Genomic DNA, 13,583 nt, shown 5'->3' with positions numbered 1-13,583 from the left:
ATGCAGGGAGAGGGACCTGGGCTGGCCAGACACAGTTATCAATGTCAAAAATTGGGAGGATCTGCAGCAGTTATGCCCTTCATATGCAGGGAAACCAGCTCCCCACTCACACATATATAAATATACTGTTGATAAGAACTACACTGATATAACGACAACAATTTAATTTGGATACTCTCACTGCTCTCATCTAAGTTGGCTTCTCTCTTCCTTTTTCCTAAAAATTTGTTAAAGTTCCTGATGAAGTAGCAAAGAATAAAACTCTTTTTTTCATACAAGGGGGTTTTATTCCACAGGGAGACAGAGGAAGCCAAAGTAAAGCTGGTGACACTTGTGAAAGAGTTTTACCTCTGCAACTGTGCTTGCTTTTTACTCCTTCCAGGCTCTTTGCAGCACACCTGTGATTCAGGACCCACACTTCCCCTGTGCCTTATCAACTGTGAGGGCAAAAGGCTCAGGGACGTCAGCAACCAGGATTTTTTGCTGGTGTAAGCACAGTGGTTTAAATTCCTTTTTCCTTTTTCAAGATACACTGCACACACGGGAGGTAAGCCCTGGGGAGTGCACAATGGACAGAGCAGGCTTTTGTTCCCCAGGCACTGCACAGGAGCACAGCTGGGTGCTTGTAACTCTTTCCCTGCTCAGGAGGAGGAAAAAAGCCCCAGTAAACTGGGACTTGAAGGTGCAAAAAACAGCCTGACAGTTCCGCCTCCCAATAACAGAAAATTCATACCTCCAAAAACCTTCCAAGTGGACAAGGTAAAATGAGGGCACATCAAAGCTCTCATCTTACCTCTGGCAGACCTCTCACCTAAGCCAAGTCTCCCATGAAGATGTGAAAGGGCTACTCCATATAACAAGGAGGGACCTGCAACTAATCACAGCTTCCAGCTCATTGGCAGCTCCACTCCTCAGCAAGTTGTACTTCCACACAGGACTGGACTCTTCCCTTCTATGCTACGATTGCCAAAACCACAAGCACAAATTCCAACACTTTCCCATATACATGTTCCTGGAGCACAGCACTGAACACACACCTGAGGTCCCTTCTTGCTTCAGAGGTGGCTGCTCCAAGGCAGCACCTGCCACACGCACGTCTGCGTGCCTGCAGCTGTGCTGGCCATACGCTGCTGTGACCGCACACATGGCACCTCACCATCTCCCTGGGAGCTCCGCTTACAGCCACCATGGAGAAAAATAACAAATCACCCCTGTTTCCACAGCAAGGTGTGGGAGCAGATATGAGACATGAATTCCTCCCTTCTGGATTCCGCCCAAGCTAGGAAGAAATAACTGACATTCAGAAGCTGTGACTCAAGCCTGCCTCGTCCGGCACTCCATAAGTCCTGCTCACTGGCTAGCAGCTACTCATGCTTACATCCTTCTATAGGAGCCAGCTACACTTTCAGTCCTGTGTCAAACTTAGTCCACTACTGTCTGAAATGCACCTACCAAGCTGTACAGCACTTTTCCAGCTCAGATGGGAGAGCCTTAACCACTGCACCAGCAAGAAGAACTAAGGCTGGAAACATAGACAAAGCTGATAATACCTAAACACCGCCCAGCTCCCAAAATACATCTCTCACTCGGCCATGCAATATCAGGAATGCAAAACAGTAATTATCTGCTTGGCCTTTCTCCTGTCTGCTTTGGGGCAAAAGTCTTTCGGGGTGAGGTATCGGGACATATTTTCACCTTACCCATTGGTACAGCACAGCCAGATCTTTCTCCCACAGAATTTCCAGGTCACGTTAGTTTCTCTCAACCTGTCCCTGCCCTATAGTGGCAAAGAAATCTGGGAAACACATTGGGGATTTCAGCCCAACTCCAGAGCTTCTTAGGAGTGTGTACCTTCCACTTTGCAGCAACAGGGACAAACTCCACCACAGCATGGCCACTTAGAACCTCACAACGCTTTCCACTGCCCCAGATCCCCACTGCTCTGTTCAAAAGCAGCTCCCTGCTGCTCTGTTTCCTTTCCTATAAAAGGAAAGAGAACCTGAGTTGGAAAAGTGAACTTTGCTCCTTTTGCATTCAGATCTGGTACCAGCAATAGATAAGAAACAATGGTCAGTGCCAAACATTTTATGTCACCTATTTCTGGCTCGGTTTCTTACAAAGCCTCATTACTGCTGCCAGTAACACGTGGGTCTGAGCAACATCGCCTCTTGCACCTCCCACACACCTCATTTTTTCAGACGCCTGCCACATCCCACCTCTTCCATGCTCACTCATTCCCTCTCTCGCATTCACCTCTTACACACATGCTCAGCAGGTAGAAAAAGCAACTCCACAACAGCCTACATGGATGCAGGCAATACACACAGGGGAACAAGTAAAACCACATTTGGTTAGCTAGACCCTGCCAAGAGCAGCTGTGGGTCAACACCCAAATATATTTCAACAGCTGTCAAGGGCCCCTCTGTTAACCTCCACAGAATGTGGTTCCTGATGTCCTTCCTCATCCCTCTACCTGTGTCCTGCCTCCACTAGTGTCCAGTACTGCTGGCATCAAAACTATGCATGAAATAAACACAAATATATAAATATATATATATATATATATATATAAACCCCACAAATATATCATTTGGTTTAACCCCAGCCAGCAACTAAGCACCACAGAGCCACTCACTCACTTGCCCAAAGTGGGATGAGGGAGAGAAACAGAAAAGTGAGAAAACCCATGGGTTGATATAAAGACTGTTTAATAGGCAAAGCAAAAGCTGCACAAAAGCAAAACACACCATGGAATTCCTTCAATACCTGCCATCAGCAGTGTTCAGCCATCTCCAGGAAAGCAGCGTTCCACCACATGTAACGGTTACTTGGGAAGACAAATGCCATGACTCCAAATGCACCCCCTGCCCCATCCTTCTTCCCCCAACTTATATACTGAGCATGACATCACACGGTATGGAATACCCCTTTGACCAGTTTGGGTCAGCTGTCCTGGCTGTGCCCCATCCCAGCTTCTTGTGCACCTGGCATGGTGTGAGAAGCTGAATTGACTACTTAAAAACAACTAAAACATCAGTGTGTTATCAACATTATTGTCATTCTAAATGTAGTCCACAGCAATAGTGCTATTATACTTAGTAGAAAGTTATCCCAGCCGAAACCAGGACATATATTTATATATTGATAAATCAATACCAATAACTTTCTGAAAACCCCAGCTGGCATGTGTCATGGCAGCTACTCACGTTTACATCCTTGTATAGGAACCAGTTACACATTCAACTGGTCATACCCAAATGTGGCCCAGACCCCAAAACACATCTCTTATTCTCACATGCAATACCAGGAATGCAAAGTTGTAATTATCCTCCTGCTCACACAGCCCAGTTTTTACTGTCCAGCAGCCAGGACAGAGGACTAATAAGGCTGATTGAATTCATTCCCTGGGATGCCAGGCTGTTGAGATCACAAGCACAGGAGTCTGGCAGGCGGGACAGAGCAGAGCACAGGCAGTGCTGCTATTACAGTACTGATGCTTGCCAAGAGGACCTGGCAGTGAACATTTTTTGTGCCACGGGGAGGGACGGTATGAGGTGCTCTCCACAGAAACAACAAAACACCTCATCTCTATCCTGCAGCCCTGCTGTTCCTCACTTCTCCCTCCACCCATTGGCTTCAGGCATAGGGTGGCAGGGAAAAGCACATTTCTCACAGATTGGGAAGATGGGCACCATCCCAGGGTAAAGCTCTGCCAAAATGCCTATGCAAAAAAGAATGGGAAAAGTGGCCTATTTTACAAACAGTGACACTGTTCATTTCATTTTGGCTTTGCTGTGGCAAAAGTAAAATCATCTTCAGGGTTTGGAAGGAAGGATGAGCAGGTGAGACAGGAGATCTGGTCTTCAACTTCAGCATCCTGAAGGTTTTTGAACAACAATGGAGACTACAGTTTCTGTTCCTCACAGCCAGTAATTTCCAGGAGTCACCCTCCCTCGGGCTTTCCATGGGCTCAGCTGTCCATGCACACGCTCAGGGAGAGCTGGAGATAACCCAGTGTCGCACCCAGAAGCACACAGTAGAGGTGGGGCATAGGACAGCATCTTCTCAGGAGGTTTCAAGAGCAAGACTGACTAGGCCACTGGCGATGGTAGTCCCAGTAGACTGGGACAAGAAAAATCAAAGCTCCCCCCTTTTCAGAGTCAGTCCATCCACCTTTTATCTTTCTAAGATTCCGTTTAAAGAAGGCACAAGAAAAACAGAGTTGCTTTAGAAGTGGCCACATCACCTGGAAACACAAACCAGGATAGTTTGCCACATACAGGCATACATTGTGATAGTTACATGTACAAATAAATGTATAAATGTATCTTCCTCCTATGCATAACAAGTAGCCGAATACACTCCTTGAAACAGAAGCCAAACTTCGTAGAAGCAACAAGTGAATTTACCTGTGGGACAACCCAACTAGAAGAGACACAGCTCAGCAGTCAATCCCTTCAGGGCTGTCTCACAAGGAAGGGAGTTGTTGCTTGATCTGTGTATGTGCAATGGGAACAGCCAGAGTTGAGCTACAACTTTTATTAGCTGGGAATAATATAATATGCCTGCTGGAAACTTCCTAAAGGGGACAGATAGCACTCCATCACCCACTCCCACCTAGTGTTTTTGCTTGACAAGGGAATACAAGCAGCTTTCTTCCACCCCCTTGCTGAAGAATCTCTCACACCCATTGACACAAATTTTCGGGGGCTGCACTGAAAATACCTTTCGTAGAGCCAAGATTTCAGCTGTCTGTGCGCTGCTGTACTTCAAGAGAAGCCTCAGTGTGCTGCCCACTTCCAAACTGGCATAAGACCTCCTTTCTGCACTACGGGGCTGGGAAGCTAAAGCATCAGAGAAAAATCTTCTTGGGTTGGTACTCGCTGCTAACTCTTCTGATGATTTTTGTATTAGATCCAAGAGAGCCACAGCCCCAACTGGGTTGTCAAAGTTCCTCTTACTCAGTGCTATGCTCTCTGCGCTAAGAACAAACCCTCCTTTAACACACTTGCCTTGAGCCAGTAGAAAGAAAACTTGGCTGTTGAGCTCCCACAAAACATACTACCCCCCTCAGACTCCAGAGTAAAATGAGATGTCATATACAGCACATTATCTCAAGCACATAGAAAAGGCATGTTCTTATTGTTTACTGGAATCAACATACAGCGGGGACTGCTAGGACTTTGACCAGGCAACTGGGGGAATCATTCTCCTCCATTGCAGGACTCCACCAAGAAGATAAGCCATTATTTAAAAAAAAAAAAAAAAACAAAAAAAGCCACTGGACAATTGATATATGCAACAGTTTGGAATAAAACATGCTTTTTGCAGAAATACAGCAAATGAACAGAAAGTTAACCAGGTCAGGAACTCAAAGACATCATCAATAAACTACAGAGCAAGGATGTGATCTCCACATAGTTCCGTGGAGGAGCTCAAAAGCTGCCAACTCCTCTGACTCACAACCCAAGCTTTCAGCAAGGATATCTGACTCAAAGTACTGGCACCGAAGAGCAGCTCTAGCAAACCAGACACAAAACCCTGCTTTGGCAGCAGCGAGAGCCACACAGGAGGACTGGGATGGACCTTTGTCTGTCTAATGACACACTAAGAGATTCTTCAGCTTCGACAATACCAAGCGGTAGGTACCAGAAACTTCCCTAAGAACCTAGGCTATGGCCTTGCCGATGGCAAAGGAAATGCACTTTGGCAAAGGAGACCTTTTTCAAAACTTTCAACAAAATGGCCACAACTGGACATTATCTCTGACAGATGATGCCATTTTAATTAACCCTTGTTCTACCAGACACCATGTGAACTCTAAAAGCAAGTCAGAAAGTGCTGTAGGACAATGAAGGAACTGAAGCAGCATAATTTAGTGGATGCTATAGAGCAGCCTGGAATAAGGACGTCATTGCTAAAATTCAACAGGATACTGCAAGAGGTTGATTACAGAAGCCCTCAGGAAATGTCAGGACTTTTTAAGTTTACAACAGTTTATGTTCATGCGATGACACAGAGCAAAGGCTGCTGGGAAAGATTCCTGATGGCAAGTAACGCAGCAATAACCCATCACCTTCAGCTTCCCATCTGATTCAGCTTCCAGAAAATGAAAGAAACGGGAACATCATCTGGATTTGCAGTAAACAAGGGCTTGCTCTACCCCTCCTCTGCCTCACACGGTCCTAAAAGCCCAACATAAAGACCAAGTCTTGCTGGTACAACAGGGAGATTTAACAAAAAAGCAGAGGGAGATAAATATCGTTTCACAAAATTATGGAAACATTCAGAACACCTTCCCTAAGCCATGCACAATGCAAAGCTTCTGACACTACCCATGAACCCCCACTCCTGCAACAGGTTAAAACACTTTAAAAAAAATGCAAAAGCCAAGCATGTGAAGTTGTACAGTGGCACTGGGAGCTGACGGGGAAGCGAAGCAGCGCTACAGTCGAGCCGGCCTTCGGTGCCTGCGGCCAGGTACGGCAGCGCGGGAGGGAGCGGCGGGCGAGCAGCGCGCCGGAGCCAGCGGCAACCAACGGGGCCCTCGGGCAGCACAGCCTGCCCCCACCCCGGCCGGGCTGCCTGCGGCTGCTGCAGGCAGCACCCACCGCCACTCCACGCTGCCCTCGGCCCCTTCTCCCGCCCCGCAGACCCTGCGGCTGCGTTCGCGCCCTGCCAGCGGCCGCGGAGGGACCCGCCCGCCCTGCCTCCCCGGTCGGCCGCCATTTCGGGGGCGCCCCGCCTCACCCCTCCGCACCGAGCCGTGCCAGACCGGAGCTCCCAGTGCCGACTCACGCCCCAATCTGCCGCGCTCTGAGGGAGGGAGGCACCGAGAGATGGAAGGCGGTACGGCCCGGCCCGGCCCAGCCCAGCCCAGCCCAGGCCGGGACGCCCAGCGGGCGCCACCGCCCCGCCCCCGCGGGCGGTGCCTCGGCGGGGGGCGCCTCCCTCCGGCACAGCGCGGCCCGCGGCTGGCGCGGCCCGGCCTCGTGGGTTTTTTCGATTCCTGCAAAACAAAACGTCCGTCATCTGGCGGTTTGCGAGGTCTGCGGAACGCTGGCGGAGCGCTTGGCGTTGCTGGTGCTCTGCACGGCTGCCAAACCATGCCTCGGGTAGCAGTGACCCCTGGCTCTCGCCACCTGGGCCTCACGCTGGCATTTCCACATTTCCATTGTCGCAGGCAACACATCCCAGCAAACTTGAGCTGGAGCTTCTGTTTTTTTCTTTTTTTTTTTAGGCACCAGACCTGCGTGTTAAAAGTTTTCCGTGAAACATCGTGTAAATCAAGCTCAAGCCCTGACTGGCATATTGCATCATCCTTCCATTACCTCATTTTAACTTCAGCCCAAATATATCTGTGCTGCACAACAGCCCCCCACACAGGCTGGGCTCAGGACAAAGACCCTAGCCTGCTTCCTCAGCAGAGGAGCAGCTGTGCATGTTTATTTTAGATTTGGGTGGGAAGAGAGGAAGGGAAAAGGCCAGTTTAGGTTGTCCTGGGTGTTTGCTTCAACTATTACACTTAACCTCTCCTGCCCACATAACCAACTCAAAAATCAGATCATCCTTCCCAATGAGTAAACCAACTCCTCTCTCCTCAGCCTTCAGGGTTCCTACCTAAGCTTTAGCTTAGAGCTCCTGCAGAGCCAAGTGATTAAACAGAGCCGTAGGGGACCAGCTCACACACATTGAGAGGTTTCTTGCAGTGTGTGGCAGAGCCAGGAGGCAAAAAGATGCAGGCCACCACATCTGCAGATTTCATGTACAAACACGAAAGAGCATAACCTCCCACCCTTGCAGATTTGGGTCAGCAAACGGGCATGATTAGGCACAACTGCTGCCTGTGCAGCAGTCAAGTTCTTGGGAAAGCCTGCAGGTAAAGGTGAGATATGCCACAGGACCCCTCGCACCCCAGTCCTTGGCTTATTACTGGAGTAATATATATTTACTGGACATACGTGTTTACCTCAGAAAAACTAATTTTACGTGGTCAGGTCTCCTGTGGACTAGTTGTTTTTGCAGGATCGGGGCCTGTTTACCGCTTGGCTTGATAAGCATATAAATCATGCCTTGCAGGCCTGAAGAGTCTGGAGCTGGATTATTGTAGCTGTGCCAACCAAAATTTCTGTGTGATTCATAAAACAGCCAGATAAGTAATGAGCAGACTGACACTGGCTCAAAGAGTTGATGAAGCTCTGAAGTGCAGGACTGCAGATTTATTGGTGCTGAGCCGAAGATTTCCAAATAAAGCATTTAAAGGTATATAGCATGAACTATGAGATGCATTTATACTTGGAGCTTAAGTACTTGTCAATATATATATATATATATATATATATAAAGACTAAGCAATAAACAAGTAAAAAGAACAAGAAAAGACACAAACAGAAGAAGGTGATAGGACAGAAAATAAAGCATGACAAACTGCATGATCCCCATAGCAGGAACTGATTAAATCAGTGTGAATCAAAACTGTCCCTTGGAGTTCAGGCTGCTGGAATAAAGAAAAACAACATCCCAAACCTTTGCAATTCCTGCATTTGTCCTGTGGAAAGCTTTCAACTTAACTCTTCAGCCCTGTTTGGATTTTCAAAGCGATGCTGTCAGGCTAATTCTGTTATGCTTATCCTCAGGATATTAACACGAAAGAGACAAGTGAAATTCAAGACAGAGTAGGGTCCCTTTTTGCCTGTGTGCCAAGTTTTGTGGGATTGTGGCTGCTTATCAGAGCAGCTGATTTTTTTTACCTTTGCCCCATGATCTGATTGTATACACAACTGCACTGCTGCATATGCCAGGATAGGCCTCCTAGGCTGTAAGAGAGGTACTTTTTTGTGATACAATTCCAAAATGCCTTATAGATACATGCAAAGAGTCACCTGCTCAATAAGAGACTGCAGCCAATACAGCACAGGGATAAGCCCTCGGGCAGAATCTATTTTGCATCCTTCCTCATCTCATGCCACCTCAGGATATGCCCATTATTTGATTTTTATTTACACTGCAGTTTCTAGCAGTTGCTTGCAGAGGGTGGCTGCTCCCAGGCCTTTCATTTAGAAGCAGGAGAGATTCTGACAAAAACAGCAGCAGTATAGTAAAATTAGGAATTTTGTGGACAGTCAGGTCTTGTTTGGGTCTGGTATCAGGTTTAAAAACTAACAATGTGCCCCTCTAGACTGTAAGCATCAAGGTCTTCCAATGGGGCTTTTAAATATTGTGCAAAGAGACAAAGACCATCCAGTAATAAAACCCATCCTGGTGCTTCCTGTCATCCAAGCGTGACCTGTACAAACTCTGTGCCTCTTTGTCATGGTTGAAACAGAAGTCCACCCTGTTCCTGCTAAAACAGAGATGTTACAGCGAACTATTTCCAGTGCTATCAATTTATAGCAGAGGAAATGAGTAATAATTTATTTGGTCAAAGCTGTAGCGAGATTAGTTCTCTAATGCACAAACATACCACTTGGAGTCAAGCCAGGGCATGAAGATTAAAAACAACCAAATTCCTGGCTCTGGTGAATTGGGACATTATTAAAATGAATGTTTAGTTCTACAAATCTAGGTACAAGGTGACAACATGTCCTCCCTGAAAGCATTTCTCATTCCCAGACACTGGGGAAGCATTTCCCGTTTTTCTCCTCCCTGTTCCACCTTCTCTGATCAGCCAGACTCTGGCTGCTTCGAAGAGGAAAAAAAAAAAAAAAAAAAGATTAGAGATTAATTGCTCCTGTGCTGCCCCCAAAACATGGGATCCTGATCAACTGACTCTCTAATTATAAACTTCTCATTTGTACCACCATGTGGGACAGGCTTCTCAGCACTTCCTGAGCAGTGGGGAGGAGAGGTCATGCTGCAGAGAGTGAACAAAGGCGGCTGAATCTCCTGCAATGCCTGAAAAAATATCAACACAACCATTTGTAAGACAACATTTCTTTATTGCCTGTAATCTGCACGCTAAGAAAACATGCTTAAGGTTGTACATTAAAAAAAAATGCATGGTAGTTCTTGTCATTGCAATATGACAGCACTGATAAAGGTAATACATAGACTGGCTTGTTTGTCAGCTCTATTTCACACCTGTCTTTCATGTGGTCTGTACACAGCGTGGGAGGCACGCATTCAGACCGCATTAGCAGATAGAATACTGCTCTCTCCTCCTTCTGCAGTGCCTTCCCAAATCCTGCTGTTTCAGGCAAGTAAATGTTAGCATTACTGATGTGTCCTGAACAAAGATTCCAGTTCTTAGTCAGCGCCACTCCTTATTAACCTGCAAGTGGAGCATGATGCAGAGGAATCGTTGACAGCAGCTCCCCCAACTCAGGTAGTGGGTGTGACATATTCAACTGGTGATAATGTCTGTGCTCCTTCACGGCCACATTGGCTAGAAAGCCAGAAAGCCATGTCTGTATTCAGGTGACAGGTGCTTTCTGAAAACAGAGAGGACTTGCCCTTCCCAAACATCATTTCTTGCAAACACAAGCAGTTTCACTGGCAGCACTGCTGGTGTTAACTCTAGGCTCCACACCAGCAGCCCTGGTTCTTTCAGGACTGCTTGTAACTTTCTGATTCCTAGTCTCTGGAAGGCATTACTGCAGTTAAACACTGTGAGAACTACAGCCAGCCAGCAGTAAGGACTGAACAAGAGCTTAATTACTTTTAGCTATTCCTTTTAGTCAGGAATCCTGTACTTCCAGAGAAAAACTTCCTCTATCAGGAGTAAAACTGGGAGGAACCACAGAAATTCTTTGTGACACTGATGGGCTGTAGGTGACTCAGAGCACTTTTCCTGCATATTCCCAGAGAAATCTGTGTAATAAACAGACAGACTAATTGCCTTATCCCAGGAGAGGAAAGACTGGATAAACATAGGCCTTCCCTGTGCTGCAAGGCTGGGGGGACTGCTTCACAGCTGCAGTATCACATCTTGCACCTAAAATGTCAAAGTCACGTACAGAAACAGGCTCAAAGAGGAAAAGGAACAGGGCTTATAAGAAAAGTTCATTTCACAAGGCTTTAAGAGCAACTGAGACACAAAACAGAAGGCATCACACCCCAGAGAACAGCAGGGACTTCATGCCCCAGCACAGCAGCAGCAATAAGAGGCACACTTTTGGGGCCAGCTCCTACCTCAGCCTGTGCCTCCCCTCACCCCGCTTTGCCCAACTCCTTCGTAACAAGAAGGCCCCTTCCCAAGGGGAACAGGCTCAATCCTGCTCTTTCTGAGGCACTTCACCAGTAAAGTGACATTATTGCACAAAGTGACCACAAGAAAAAAAGCTTCACTAGGTACATTTCACACAGGCAGCTGCCTTGTGCTTCCAGCACAGGTAGGTTAAAGTACTGTACTCAAGCTAGCAGGGTGGGGTCTTTCAGTACTTCGGATGAGTCACTTCCTAATTGCTGGAGATTTTTCAGGAAAGGATAAGAGAATGTGAGGAAACAGGCAGCATTCAGCCTTAAAACAGGCTATATATGGCCCCCCTAGTATGTACAGCATAGCTTCTGCAAAGGTTATGAATCAGCAGCATGTGCCAGCACCTGCAAATTCTATGGCAACTGCTCTGTGTTCTGTAAACAGGAAGAGAGGGACAGTGACAAGGGCTGCTAGGGTAAGAAAGTGAAGAAAGCCATTGGGATGGCTTATCGGTTCATACTATTTCCACATATGGCATCAGTTAACTACAATACTGGCAAGTCAAACCAAATTTTGATGTAAATACAGGGCCTTATCCAGAAATAACAAGAACTTATGGAGGATTTCTTGCTGACCACAGCAGGCTTTGAGCTGGGCTTTGCTGTTACAGAACCAAGAGGAGATACTGCTCTTTGAGACAGATGAATCACTACCTAGAGTTAGCCCAAATTTTTAAAAATTCTCTCTTACACTAAAGGTCTATTTAATACAGCACCCAATGTGTTCTCCACTCTCTGCAGCTAGACCACTTCTTTGCCAGAAAAAAAAGGAACAAGACTTTTAAAGGGAAGCAACCTCTCCAGAGAGAAGGCCCAGTTTGTGCTATTAGCCAAACCATCTGAATTCCCAAAAAGAAGCAGAGACATCTAGACACTAGGCCTGCGTGCAGCTGGGAAACTGAACAGCACGAATCATATGTACATTTTGGTCTGATTTAGTGCCTTGACATTCCCAGATGGAGAAAAGCTGCAGCTTCCCCAAGTCTCTGCAGAGCTGATACCATCAGATTTGGCTTGCTCAAAAGGAACCCCAGCTTCATGGAACAGTGTTGGCACATGTCTCTTTCTGATACATTGATGTGCTTTATGTGCAGCACCCTTTCCTCCTGCTGACATCTTCCAGCTGCAGGGCATTCTCCCTCTGCCTGTCTTCTTGTGCTGTCAGCAACCTGGAACAAGCAGCACAGGTGAACAACACAACCTGGTTACTGAGATCTTCCTGCCAAGGCATTTGGCTCAGCCCTTTGCTCCCCATCAGCCAGGGATGCTTAGAGTTGTACAAAGTGACTGGCTCAAAGACAGGACTTCTCTGGAACTTGGGCTAGATAAAACCACACATAGAAAATGAGCATGAATTTCCAGGGAACAAGGAAAGAAACTGGACACATATGATAGGGGACAGCATGGCTTAGTAGTCAGAGAATCAGACTGGGGCATGAATGGCCTATGCCTGATGACAGAATCTCAGCTGTTTGCTTCACCTGTCAGACCATCTCTGGCAGCAGCATGGTAATAAAACACACTGAAAGCACATGCTGTGGCAGACATGATTTACCTAGCTAGTAAGTAAATCATCCCAGCTAAGTCCTGCTGTGAATTTAACAGAGATGATGCAGCAGGAGGTAAAAAGGATAAAAGAAAATAAAAGGATATTCTCCTTGCAAGATTTCAAAGACTTTTTTCAAAACTACTTGTTTTCTTAAAAACCAAAAATCTTAGAGCAAACTTCTTTCAGCCTTACAAAATGTCTGATCTCCATTTAAAAATATTGCCACCAAAATATCACATTCTGTAAAATGCTAAATAAGATAAGGAGGAAAAAACCCTTAGAAATGCATGCAGACTTCAAACTGGAAATACAAACTTAAATTCTCGGATAGTGCACAAAGTTTTTTGCACTTAAATATTCAAATTAAACTCCCAATATTTCAACAGCCAGCTCTGACAGATGAAGCTTTGCAAGCAATAACGTCCAGTCTGCACTTGGTGCTCTCCTGGCACAGGAGACAAGGACCTGGCGTCAGGGGGAAGAGCACGTTGCTCCATGTCCTTTTTGTGACATGGCAGAAAGCCTGTCTCTGACAACCTCCTCTTCTTGTCCATTCCTCAGGAGACCCCACACCAATCACCTACAGCTGGGGAAATACCCCAGGGCAACTACTCCTGTGCACTGACCTGGCCATGTGCAGCATGGACTCAGTGATGTTATAGCCAGTCATCGCGCTGCACTCATAGAAGACAGCCTTGTATTCCTGTCAGAGAGCACAGCAAACATCCATGTTGGCGGCCAGCGCTCCCCCCGCTTCATCCACAGCCCTGGGAGCGGGCCCACCCTCACCGCCAGGAACTCTGCCGAGAGCAGCTGAGTCCAGGAGGGTGGCTGTTAC

At 46.8% G+C, this 13,583-nt stretch overlaps 2 protein-coding genes across 3 annotated transcripts in view; both read right to left on the bottom strand.

Moving 5' to 3' along the window:
• The window catches only part of CD151 (CD151 molecule (Raph blood group)), a 38,502-nt gene extending 31,607 nt beyond the window's left edge, over positions 1–6,895 (bottom strand). Inside the window, exon 1 of one of the 2 annotated variants that reach the window (XM_082059150.1) lies at positions 6,761–6,895. The gene's annotated coding sequence lies outside the window, so the exon portion shown is untranslated. Of the gene's footprint in view, positions 1–6,750 lie in introns of both variants that reach the window. The other variant, XM_082059149.1, reaches the window with a different exon arrangement.
• Positions 6,896–9,538: 2,643 nt separating this feature from the next.
• Positions 9,539–13,583, bottom strand: part of CRACR2B (calcium release activated channel regulator 2B) — a 46,633-nt gene continuing 42,588 nt past the window's right edge. Inside the window, exons 17-18 of the mRNA XM_082059154.1 lie at positions 13,372–13,448; positions 9,539–12,365 (exon numbers count right to left, since the gene is read on the bottom strand). Coding sequence (XP_081915280.1) covers positions 12,281–12,365; positions 13,372–13,448 — 162 coding nt within the window. The 3' untranslated portion in view covers positions 9,539–12,280. The remainder of the gene's footprint in view (positions 12,366–13,371; positions 13,449–13,583) is intronic.

Source organism: Streptopelia decaocto (assembly GCF_964273445.1).
Source record: "Streptopelia decaocto genome assembly, chromosome: 7".
NCBI lineage: Eukaryota > Metazoa > Chordata > Aves > Columbiformes > Columbidae > Streptopelia > Streptopelia decaocto.
Note: the sequence above shows the minus strand (reverse complement) of the source record. Positions and strands in the feature narration are given on the sequence as shown.